At 35.7% G+C, this 12,826-nt stretch overlaps 1 protein-coding gene across 1 annotated transcript in view; it reads left to right on the top strand.

The window, feature by feature from the left end:
• The window catches only part of LOC101964306 (transmembrane protease serine 11F), a 36,372-nt gene that overhangs the window by 10,918 nt on the left and 12,628 nt on the right, over window positions 1–12,826 (top strand). Inside the window, exons 3-4 of the mRNA XM_005331709.4 lie at window positions 8,891–8,958; window positions 10,741–10,904. Coding sequence (XP_005331766.2) covers window positions 8,891–8,958; window positions 10,741–10,904 — 232 coding nt within the window. The remainder of the gene's footprint in view (window positions 1–8,890; window positions 8,959–10,740; window positions 10,905–12,826) is intronic.

Genomic DNA, 12,826 nt, shown 5'->3' with positions numbered 1-12,826 from the left:
GCCACCAGCCAAAGGGGGTGAGGGTTAGGCTTATACTGATTACACTTGGAGGTGACTCAATTAATAAGCATATCTGTTTGGGCTCTCTTTACTGGGCCAGATGGAGGGTGTGGAGTCTGTGGGTGTGGAGTCAGTGGTCAGTACCAGGAATTTATCTTTACTGGGCCAGATGGAGGGTGTGGGGTCAATTTTAGGGTGAGATCAATGCTTTGGCCTCTTCCCAAAAATTGTCATTTCAGACTAAATGGATATCTTCTCCCCAGGGTCTGTCTTATCACAGGGAAAGATAGTAACTCTCTCATTCGTTCTCCCTGGGCCACATTATTTGGGGGTTTGTCTTTTTCTATATCCAACATTAGGTATTTTGGGTTCTTTGTTTTTCTATATCAAGTAACATACACACACATACAATTCTTCATATTGGGATTTTGATTTAACTTGCTTCAATGTAAAGATAATGATATTTTCATTTATTTGGTGTTTTCAACAAAATGTTTGTTTCCTTAAAAGTCTTATTCATTCTTAGTTAGATTTAATCCTAGGTACTTATTTTTTTGTATTTACTAGTTCTATTGACTGAACCTCTTGGATTTTTTTTCTATTTTGGGAGGTACTAGGGATTGAACTCAGGGCACTTGGCCACTGAGCTTATCCCAGCCCTATTTTAAATATTATTTAGAGACAGGGTCTCACTGAGTTGCTTAGCACCTCACTTTTGTTGAAGCTGGCTTTGAACTTGCAATCCTCCTGCCTCAGTCTCCCAAACCACAGAAATTAAAGGTGTGTGCCACTGTGCCTGGCCTCTTTTAGATTTTTTTTTAGAGCAGATGAATTCTTCTTTTGGTGAGTTCTCTTGACTCATAGTGCTATGTAGTAGTTTTCAATAAGGAGTAATTTTGTCCCCAAGAAGACTTGGCAAGGTCTGGAGACACTTTTTGTGTCACACTGTGGGGAGGGATTGTTAAGGGCATGTAGTATGTAGAGGCCAGGGAGCTCCTAAAGACCCTAAAATTCAACAGGACAAGTTCCCTCCCCACAACAAAGAATCACCTGGCCCCCAATGTTAATGGCCAAGGGTAAGAAACACTGGTCTAGTCTGTGTCTTCTCCCACTTTATCAGACCCTTTCCCCGCCATTGGCATGAGTTGAATCTCAGTATACTAAAGAAATCTCTCTTATTTTTGTCAGCATCATGGGTTTATCCCTATTTTGATATATAACATAATTTAATGGGGTTTTCAAAAAAGAGAAATTACACGTCATTTTGTCAAAATGTCATTTTGAACCAAAATCTCTTCATTTACATGTATCAAAAATTAGCATTTTAAAATTTCCTAGTCCTTAGAATTATTTCTTTTATAATAATACCTTCATACTCTAGAATGTTTTATTTCTCCTTCTCTTTGTCATTTCTCTTGCTATGTCAATGCTCTTCTTCAAGGACAGTAAATAAAATAAGGTGTTTTATGCAGTATGGCTGTGTGCATAGCAAGCAAGCATGAGTTTTCTAGCTAACTCCAATATTTTTTGTGATGACAGTAATATGTTGGTCTTTCATCTTTTGTCACCAGAAACTACTACACTAATAGCTTCTCAAAATGTAAAAATTATCACATGTTGTTCCAGTCTTAGTTACTATTCCTTTTCCTGCTTTTTAATAGATTCTTTCCATTCCAAACAAATATAGGTTTGACTTTCATGATTATTGAAGACAATGATATAAAAGCAAAGCCTAACTCATTCATCCATATATCCATTTACCTATTAAGCCATCAATCCATCAATTAATTTGCCAAAGTATTTGTTTAATGAATATTTAGCAGACGCTAAACTCTAGAGTTCTTTCAAATACAGGATATTACAAAAACCATGCTATGTTTTATTAGTGGCCAAGAAAGGAGGTGGTAAATAAAACATATCCATCTCTAACAATTTCTTAACATTTTAAATTATTATTATTAGTTTAAATCATATTTCTTCAGGAAAAAAATGTTAAAGATAATTATTGTCTTTAACATCTTTCTGTTCTCCAGAGTCCACCTGAAATCCCAGAGCTAGATGTGTGCTAGGGTTTATCATGAAACTGTTTTGCTTAAAAACTGGATGTATATTTCAACAATACCTCATTGTTTTGGCTGACTTAAATGTGACAAATATAGTAATTAAAGATAGTAAATGTTTACATACCAAGAATTTCTCATTAGATTAAGTTTAAGGACTATAGTATGTCTCTAATTTGATGCAATACACAAAGCATTTACTGAGTGCTCATCCCAAAACTAGCACTGTACTAGATGTCATTCTAAAACAGCCCATTTCCATTTTCTTCTTGGGAGCCTCAGGTAATTAGTGAATTTCTGCCAGGAGTCTATATTTCAAAGCTGTAAAAACTTGTTTGTTTAGATAAAAAAAAATATAAATAGCAGTTCTGATATTTTTCCATGATCTCTATAATATATTGGCTTTGCTTTAGAAATACATTCTCAGAATAATCCCAGAACTTAATACTTAATACTATAAATGAATGAATTGACAATCAAAATGCTATGCTGCATTTTTAATGTCAATAAAGACATTATTTAGAGCCTACAGATGCTGGCTTTATACTTGTCTAACCTCATCTTTCAATAACAGCTTCCATAAAATCTTTTTTTTTGTGGGGTTATTATGTTAAAAAATTACAACATAGTTTAAGGGACCATCTTTAAGTTTATTCTTTCTTTTTCTTATTTCAAGGAAATAGCACTTGCAATACAAAAACTCCCTTGTAAACACCAAATATTAAAGTTAATATTAAAGTTTATTCATCATTTTCCTAGTTATAAGCTACATCTCATCTAAAAATCAGAAACGTAAGATCTCAGATCTTCCAAAAAAAAAAAAAAAAAGAAAGAAATAGAGACATTGAAATAGATTGCTAGCACAGCATTCTCTAGCTCCAACTGAGTAATTCTTGTACAGGTTTGATCCCAAGAATCAGGATCTGTGATTGAATGTTCTTGGTTAAGTGGTTCATTAACTAAGAGTTTTCAAGAAAACATTGTAAGGAAGTTGAGACATCAGAAAAGAGCAAAGGAAGAAGCTAGACAAAGATGTGGTTTCAAAAGTGCTGTCTCAGTTAATTTCTCTTGGAGGGTAGGGCTTAGTGTACATCACAGAGGTGGTTCTTTGCAAAACTATGAGGGCTGGGCTGTCTGTTTTACACTGAAAAGGTTTTCCCAGGGAAGGTGGAGCATTACCTCCCAGATATCACTGGGCGTGGTGCAGGTTCAGGCAAGGGCAAGCCTCTGGGGAACTGCAGGTATGAGTTGATATCAGTCAATACTTACAGAAGCTGGGGATGTGTACACACATCCACTAACTGCATTTGGGTAGAAAGCAAATACATGCTACAACTCTATTTTCGTCACAATTCATCAACATGTAAGTGAATCCAACTTCTTAAGAAATTTCTAAAGAAAAAAAGATTTTCATTTGTTTGCTAAGCAATATAAACACTAAATCTTCATTGGCCCAGGCCTGTAGATCACCCAAGGTGTGATCCTGGTTTGCTTCTCTTTCTTCTAGTCATCTGTAAATGATTTCCTCCATTTCCATAATAGGACACTTTTGGTGGCAAATAACAGAAACCAAATTAATAAGTTAAAATAAGATATTTAGATAAATAAAATAAAGACTACTGGAAAACCCTAAAGACTCATCTGGCTTTAGGTATGACTGAGTTAACGAGATCAAACCAAGCCTTTGGGCTTTTATTCCTCCTTTTGGTTATTTTCTACATGACAGCTGTGATAGCTAACGGCTGCTTTATATTTGCATTTTCCTAGGTTAGAATTGAAGCAAGAAAAAAATTTTTTCCAAAATTGGCCTTGAATGCATTTTTGAAGAAGCAGTCTTATCAACTGGTTGGTCTAATTTGGAACACCTGCCCATCCTTACATTAAAACACTGTTACCAAGAGGACAAAACTGTGCCACCCTTATTGGATGTGGGAAAGGGAGGCAAATTTATCCCCTTTTGAACCATGTGGATAAAGCTGTGTCATACCTGTGCATTTGATAGTCTACTCGATATTTCCACTTGGATGTCTCAGAGGCATGGCAAAATTACAATGTCTGAATTTTATTGTTTCCTCTTCCATCATCTCACTCTATAATTTGGTTCCTGCTCAGCAAATGTCATCTCTATCCACCTAATTTCTAGAATGCCTATGTTTCTCTTGTCCTCATGTCTAATTCATTTACAAGTCATGTTTCTATTTCCAATTAATTCTTTCCATTCTGTACCTACCTAGTATCTTCCTTCATATGGGCAACTCATAGTTATCACTAACATCTACATAGAAGTCAGAATGATCTTTGAAAACATATTTTGTTATTTTTTTTGCTTAAAATTTCACAAATGGCTTCCAAATGTACTTAGAATAAAATTCAAGCTCCTCACTAACCGTGGCTATCATTTCTTCATTTTCTATACTTTGCTGCTTCCTAACTGTGCTCTACACATATTGGTCTTCTTAAGAATTCTTCATATACTCTTTTTCCACTTGGAAGATTGCCCCACCACCCTGCTTTCTGTTGGTCACTGCTCATCTTTCAGATACCACTTAAATATCACCTATTTTCAGAACCCTTCCTCTATTACAGTTTGATAATTTATGTGTCTTGATTCTGTCTATCTCTCTATTCTAGGAATTTGGGGCCTACACATTTTTATTTAATACTCTAGCACAGTGTTTCTACATTGTCTATCACAGTGACTCGACATTGGAATGACAAAAATGAAAAAAAGATACACACATATAATGAAAGGATCACCAAGGGGTCCAAAAGCCAGTAATTTTTTTTCCTCACAATGTTGCTTTAATTTAACCACAGCTGGAAATTCAATCATTAATGAAAATATTACTCTACACCTACCTTGTACAAAGCTGTGAAGAATGCCAAGGTCAATAAAGTTTGGTCCCTTCCCTAAAAGAGTTTATAATATTGTTTCTATATGGAAGTTTATGTGTGGGAAAGAATACAAAAAGAAAATTTAGATAATACATAATATCAGAACTGCCACCATGCAGCATATAATTGCCAAAATGTGTGACTTGAATGATCAGTATTTTCTGAAATCAGAGGAAGGGAAATCCCCTTTGAGTTAGCAGGAAACTTTCCTGGAGAAGGAAGAGAAAAGGAATCAGTTTTGTTGGTTTATTTTTCCTTTGCTGGTATATATTCCACTGAAAGTAACAGGAATCCTAAAGAATTTGATTTACTTATTTTCATGGATAGACCTCAAAGGGATTCCCTAGCTGGCATCTAGAAACTGCCAGCATCTAACGACTACTGATCTTTCTTAAAGACTTGATGTGCATGCAGTTCTCAGCCAGAGGAAAGCTGCAAGCCCAGGCTTGCCAAAAACAGTAACTGGGTAGGTACCAGGCCTCTTAGTCAGAGCCACCCACATTGTTCCCAAATTTTTAATGCTGGAGTTCAAATCAAGGACCACAATTAGGTTCTAGTTTTAAGGTGAATAAATGATTTTTATCAGCACCATAGCCACTATCTTTTTTAAAGGGAAATAATAACTAGTAAAATCATCCTCCCCCTCAAAAGTAGATAACTGTATTCAAGTATGTAACTAAGGGTTTTCTGTGACAATCAATGTAGTTAACACAAGATCTAAAGCCAGATTCCCTGGGTTCACATATCAGAACTACCACTTCCTGTACCACATTAAACAAGTTTAAGCCTACTGAGCCTCAATTTCTTCATCTAAAAATAGGGCTGATGAGAATAGTACTTTCCTCCCAAGATAATGTGACGTTTAAAGAAAGGAATCAGTTTAATCCCTGCCATGGAGCATTGACTTAATACATACGAATTAGTGGTCACACAACACTGTAATTTACTAGGTTCTACACATTTTTAAGTATAAGTCAACGCCTTAGGAGACCAGTGTTTGATCATATCAGGGTTTGAGCAGATTCTTGGAATTTTTTTATACTCTGATATGATAGATTCCTCATCCTTTCCCAAAGTGTCATATTTAAACAGTTCAAAATTTCAGAGGACACTTATCTAAATGAAGTTCTCGAGACTAAAATTGAGGTTTCTTCCTATTCTTTGAAATATGGAAATAATTGAGCTCAGAGAAGTTCAATGAAAGCCTAACTAGCATGATTCAGAACTACTGCAACCCTTGGGATGACCATCCTTGTGGACTTATCCCTGGGGACTCCTAGCTCCCACACTGTTTTAGGGAGTTACAGTTGGCAACTTTACCGTGTTGTTGATTCTTAATTAAACTCATTTATTCATTCATTCATTTACTTATCAGCCATGCCAGAAGTGTTTACACTAGGCCTGACAATGTGTGGAGCACTGCAAATACAAAGACGAGTCAGATACACTCCGACTTCACACAGCTCATAATCTATACCAGGAGAAACACTATATATACCAGTGCAAAAATTGCTATGATAGAATCACGTGCAAGATTGCCGGGGTGGCCTAAATAAAGGAGACTAAGTAGAAGCTAACTTAGTTGTCATTGGAGTTCTCAAGGAGACCAGAGTTTAATTGAAGAAATTCACTTGGGGGCAAAAAGTGTGTTATTGGAAGAGGGAATTGAATGTGCAAAATCATTCAGGTGCCAACCAACATAGTGTATTAGAAGAGAGCAATTGATTCAGTAGCCGTGCCTTCCCCACCTCATGCACATCCTGGGATTCTGTGACAGCCAAAATAGGACCAACTCCCTGGCTGAGGCAGGGAAAGGGTGAGGGAGGGATGGGGGCCTGGGTGGTGAGTGCCACTCATTCGCTCTCCCCCCCAGGGCAGTGTGTGCACTGGGAACTTCTGCCAGCCAGGTTGTCTGCCCACCTCTGCCTCTCGCTCTCACTCTTTTCAGATGGGCATCCAGCCATTGAGGCCTCTCTGCACATTCGCTTGTGGACCCCTGGAGCCACCCCAGACAGAATCTGACTGGCCTATAGGTCAGTCCCCCGCCAAGGCAGTTGTCTGTAGTATCCTCCAGGGAGCTCTTCCCAGGACTTGTGGCAGGAGGCTGCTGAGCTAGCTGCATTTCACAGGCTCTGTGTTCTTAGCATAGTCCATGATGTTTGTTATTAGCACTGTCAGTGGACATCTGGGCAAAATTGAGGGGAATGTTGTTATGCTTGCTGTTTTGGTTGTGAATGCTGTTGGGATTTCCATTGAAACCAAATTAGCTTTGGCTTGTGACACACTAACGTGTCAATTCTTTGGAGACGTGAAATGCATGAGGATCATTCTTCAAAGAAGAACCCTCATTTTGATGTCGTGTGTTCTACCTTACTGGGCTATCCTCTTCAATATGGAGGATATTCTCTAGCTCTTAAAACCCTGAAGTCTTTAGGATAGTCCAAATTGATATAATTTTATTCCTGCTCTTCCAGCAGCATTTCTGTTCTAGCTGCAGACAAGATATATATGAAGTGAGGTCATCATTGTGCCTCATGACATTACCAGGATCACAGTGAATGTCCAAAATGTGAGCATAAATGTGCTCTTGTATGCCCTGGATCTTTGGTTCTGCCAAAACCACTTTGTAGTTCTTCCTGTCTGCTATGTTTTTTTTTTTTTCCCTCATTGTTTGGTGGAAAAAATTCCACCAAAAAAAAATGGGGAGGTTGGACTAGGAACTTTTTCCAAGAGTGGACATCCAGTATCAAGCTAGCTAATTCCCAGGATGTTCCTGGTGTACATGGAATGGTGGACCTTTGCGATTAGACCCTTCTTTTCATCACTGGATGATGTGGAACAGCTAGGAGTCCAGGCTATCATTTATGAACTAGCTAGGCTTGAATTTTAGAGCTATCATTGGTTATTAGTGTTATGAAGGAACAAATGAGGGGAGAGAGGATAGGGTAGAACCATATAAACTTGAGTTTCTGAGGACCTAGTTTTAAAAACTGCAATGGAATAGAAGCAAGGGAGGTAGATTTAATATTTAGGAAGTCAAATCTACTTGACATTGTAACTAATTCAGACGAATGGGGTGGGGGAGGGAGGAATCTTGTGGGAAGGGAGATAATATTCCCTATTCTCAAAGGATATAGTAATAGAGAGAAAGACTTGTTTCCAATATGGACCTTATATAAACTTGCATGAGTCTGTAAGTTCTTCTGTCAGTCCAGGGCTCTTCCACTCTAAGGCTTCAATAGTCAACTGGATTCCTATAGGGAATCAGGTCTGTTTAGGAAATTAGTTCACTGCACATACAAAATATTTCAAAGTTTCATGCAGGAAAATTGAGGAATGAAATACTCTTGGTATGAAGTGTGGTGAAACTTATAATCAACTCCTGTACCAGTTGTGAAATCTGAGAGCATAGAGATATGACTAACAATGCAAGGAGTGTCAGTCTCATAACAGATGCTACAAGTTATGACAAATGATCTAGTAATGGCATGATAATTTAAGAAATCAACAAACAGAGTAGTGGACTAGATGGCATACTCAGTATTGAGTGCAGAAACAGGATGGGCTTTTTTAGAGATAAAGATGCTTCTTTTAAAAATAGCACATACTTTAATTCATTTGAAAGTGATTAAAAATAATATTATCAGTCATTTCCTAGAAAGCAGACCAGGTTGAAATATGTGACATAATTTTATTAAATTCTCAAATCAACTCTTTGAGGCAGATGCTGTTATCTCAGTTTACAGAGACTTAGAAAAGTTGAAAAATTTTGTTAAGATTGTTCAGTTCCATAAGAATTAAAACTCAGGTTAGACTTACCATTGTTTAAAACCAATTTATGTGATGAGTGATTAACTGAAAACTTTTTTTCCCAAGTCTCTAGATGACATAATGAGTAACATTTTTCTTAAGACTAATACATTTTTTTTAATCAGATGTCTAGGATATTCCGACGTTCTTCTGGAGGGGGTCGATTTATCAAATCTCATGTTATCAAAATAAGGTATGTAAATTTGGTTTGTAACTTCAAACCAGTACTGCTAAGATGAAATATTTAATCAACATGGTTTCTGAGCTGCTCTTAGCAATTCTGTGTAGCTACACAAAGATTTCAAGAAACTCAGGTTATGTGACCTAACCATTTCCCAACCACAATAGAAAGACGTAAAATGTGCAATGACGAGAGTCTCTTACAAAAAAAAAAAAAATAGAGAAAAAGATACAGAAAGGGGAGGGACAAGATTATGAACACCATTATGCCTTGTAAGCAAGGAGCTAAGTAGAATTTAAGGTTTTTTTATTTTCCTTATTTACAGTTACACAACCATCAGACTATGACTTTCTATGCAATAGGTTTTTCTTTAACGCCAGTGCATATTTGATATTATTTTAAATGTCTTTTTATTTTGATGTTTTTGTGAAAGGTAATATATTTAAATTAAACATGAATTATTATCAGAGACTAAATTTAATTACTAGAATCCCATTTTTTTATGTTTGCATATTTGATATTATTTTAAATGTCTTTTTATTTTGATGTTTTTGTGAAAGGTAATATATTTAAATTAAACATGAATTATTATCAGAGACTAAATTTAATTACTAGAATCCCATTTTTTTATGTTTGAAAGATTCTATACTGGGTTTCTATACCTAGATTCTATACTGTTTTGTTTTTGTTTTTGATGTGTGTATGTATATATTTGTAAAATTTGTTTACTTGGTGGTGATAAAGTAAATACACATATGATTAAATGACTAAGGCCCTTATCCCTTTTTTCACTCTTGCCCTTCCTTCTTTTGTTTCTTTACTTTTCTTACCTTTCTCCTTTTCCTATCCCTTTTTTCACTCTTGCCCTTCCTTCTTTTGTTTCTTTACTTTTCTTACCTTTCTCCTTTTCCTATCTCCCTTCCTTTCTTTGTTTCTTTTATCTTATAAGTTAAATTCATTCTGAAAAGGTTATTGGAGGCTTTCTAGTCCTACAATCACAATATGTATTATGTTTTTGAATCATTGATCAAATTATCTCCCTTTACAAACTTCTTTCTCTAATTATTCATCTATTAACTGGTCATGACATGAAATGCCTAAATATCAGTGCTTTAATACAATAAAATTTTATTTCACTTCCTGGTGAAGTCTAAAGGGGCAGAAGCGGGGACAATGTGTGCCATGCTCTGCTGGTGGTCATTGTGGGGTGGAACTGCCCAAAGGACCTTCCACTTCCAATTGGCAGATCAAGGAAGAACAAGAGCATGGAAAATAGTATGGGAGTTTTATAAAGAGTCAGGCTGGAAATGGGGGAATATTGTTTCTGCCTACATCCCATTGGCCAAAATTCATTAGACCATTTCAGTCAATTTCAAGAAGGGTTGGAAATGAAATCTAGCTCTGTGCTGAGGAAGCAGAGGACATTGGGTTTGTCTCTGCCACACCACTCTGAAGAATAATGACCTCAGTTACAAATTTTGCTCAAAATTCCTTAAAAAGCAAGTCATGTAAGTGCATGTAAATCATGATTTCATGAATATGTCTTCCCAATAATCTCTCTAAACTCTTTAGCTTTGGAAGGACAGAGGAAAAAAGTTTTCAGAAATATCACTTACCTAGTATTTCTAGCATGTTACCTTTCCTTCCAACACTTCCTGATCATTATACATCCATTCTTATTCCCTTTATCTAGAAGTAATTTAAAAGCATTATCATATATCATCCATTATGTTTCTTTAAATTTAGTGATTCTGAATAGGTAATGTTACCATTTGTCTGCTGTTTTGCTCTTAGTCCAGATGAACAAGGTGTGAACATTCTTATGGTGCTCATGTTTCGATACCCATCTACTGACAGTACTGAAATAATCAGGAAAAAAATTGAAAGGAGTTTCTACCAAAGTCTGAAGATCAAACAATTGCCCCTGACCATAAATAAACCATCATTTACACTCACACGTAAGTCTTTTTCTTTAATTTATTTTTTTTGGAGGAGTACATTTTTGTAGTTCCCTTCAATCTCAATTTCCTTTATTTTTCAAAAGAATTTGGTCAATGTATTCTCTCATTTAAAGAATTCACTACTGATAAATATATAAATGTGAAATTAAAGTAAAATAAATATTCACTATGAAGGGAAATTTAGTGTTACTTTCTTAACATTTTACTAGGGTTTTTTGATAAAGTTTCTAATTTTTTTCCCATATAATATGATACTTGGATCCTTACAAAAGCACCAAAGGGTAGCTACTGTTTTTACTACTTTTAGGTAAGGAAACTGAGAAGTTCTGAGACATAGGATAAGCAAACCTTGGGACTAGAATTAGACATAGGTATTGTGAATCTGGGGGTTCATTTTTATAGTGTCAAAGACACAGACATATTTATCAAGGTGTGCCTGCCTAATAATAAGTGACATGAATTGTAAAGAGGTCCTGTATCTTGTTCCTGATTAAAACTATTTTTCACTTATTTTCTTATAGTTTTCACATACGTGCACACACATACAAATATTAGGAAAGTTCTTTTTGTTTTTCCCCCAAAGTAGAAGAAAATTAAGTTTAGAAAGTTTAGGAAACTAAAATGAAAATCACCTTACATCTAGTTGAATTCCAAGCCAAGAGGCATTTTTATTTTCCTCTACAACATACAATTAGAAAATAAAATGGTGTATTTCAATTAAGATTTTAAGTGTCAAGGACAGGAACTGTATTTTTATCTTCTTACTTCTGACTCCAATTGTAGCATACATCTCACATGAAATAGATATTTCAGCTCTGTTCCTTATTTTATGTTATGTATTTCCAACGTTAGTTATTTCAAATTTCATAAAAAATGTTTCATAAAAACATTTCATAAATGTTGAGGTAGAATCTCTCCAAATATTAGGGATAACTTTTCTTGAAGTCATTAGAAATAATGAAGAGTAATCAGCTATATTCCAAAATGTTAATCAGCTATATTCCAAAATAAAATATACTTTTTTCTAACATTCTGTAAAAGGAGATCTCAAATTTAACCTCAACTCCTGATAACTGTTCTTAAGGCATAATCATATATTTTAAAGAAAAATATCAATTTTAATAGTTTATTTAGTTTTTTAAATTGTAGAATTTTTTATTTTACAATTATAAAAAGTAATTTTGGGCCTTGCTGGTCATGTACAGAGACTTTTTATTATACAGGTTGTTTTAATGCCAAAATAACTATATTCTATGATCATGCTCAATCATTAATGTTTTCTTCTGCCATATACATATCATTCATTAAAAACATAGACATCCAGGAAATCCCTACAAGGGATTTGGGCTCACATCCCTCTGTGAGATGTTGTGGCTCAGAACAGACTGCCTCAAAGTATGGTGCCTTGTCATACTGATTATTTTGAACCAAAGGAAATCAAAAGGGCCTGAAAAACAGAGTATGGTGGCATAGCCTCCTCCAAAGACTATTCAGCCTGAGGCAGGAGGATCACAAGTTGGAGACCAATCTTAGCAACTTAATAAGACCTAATTTAACTTAGTGAGACCCTATCTCAAAATGAAAACTTAAAAAGGACTGGGATATAGCTTGGTAGTAAGGTGCTGCTGGGTTCCACCCCTGGTGCCATTGAGAGAGAGAGAGAGAGAGAGAGAGAGAGAGAGAGAGAGAGAGAGAGAGAGAGAGAGAGAGGAGAGAGATTTTTTTAAAAAAAGACCTTAGAAGCGAGATCTTTCTGAAGATCTTTCTGTCCTTCTCCATCCCTTCTTTCTTCTGCTGGCCTTTCTCCTCCATGGTAAGTCATAGAAGCTAGAACTCTTCTTTCCCCAAACTAATGGTAAAACCTAAAAATATTATTCTAACCTTCCCTTGCACTTCTTTGTAGGAGCTGGCCATAAATA

Source organism: Ictidomys tridecemlineatus, chromosome 9, assembly GCF_052094955.1.
Source record: "Ictidomys tridecemlineatus isolate mIctTri1 chromosome 9, mIctTri1.hap1, whole genome shotgun sequence".
Classification (NCBI taxonomy): Eukaryota; Metazoa; Chordata; class Mammalia; order Rodentia; family Sciuridae; genus Ictidomys; species Ictidomys tridecemlineatus.
This window is presented reverse-complemented; position numbering and strand designations above follow the sequence as displayed.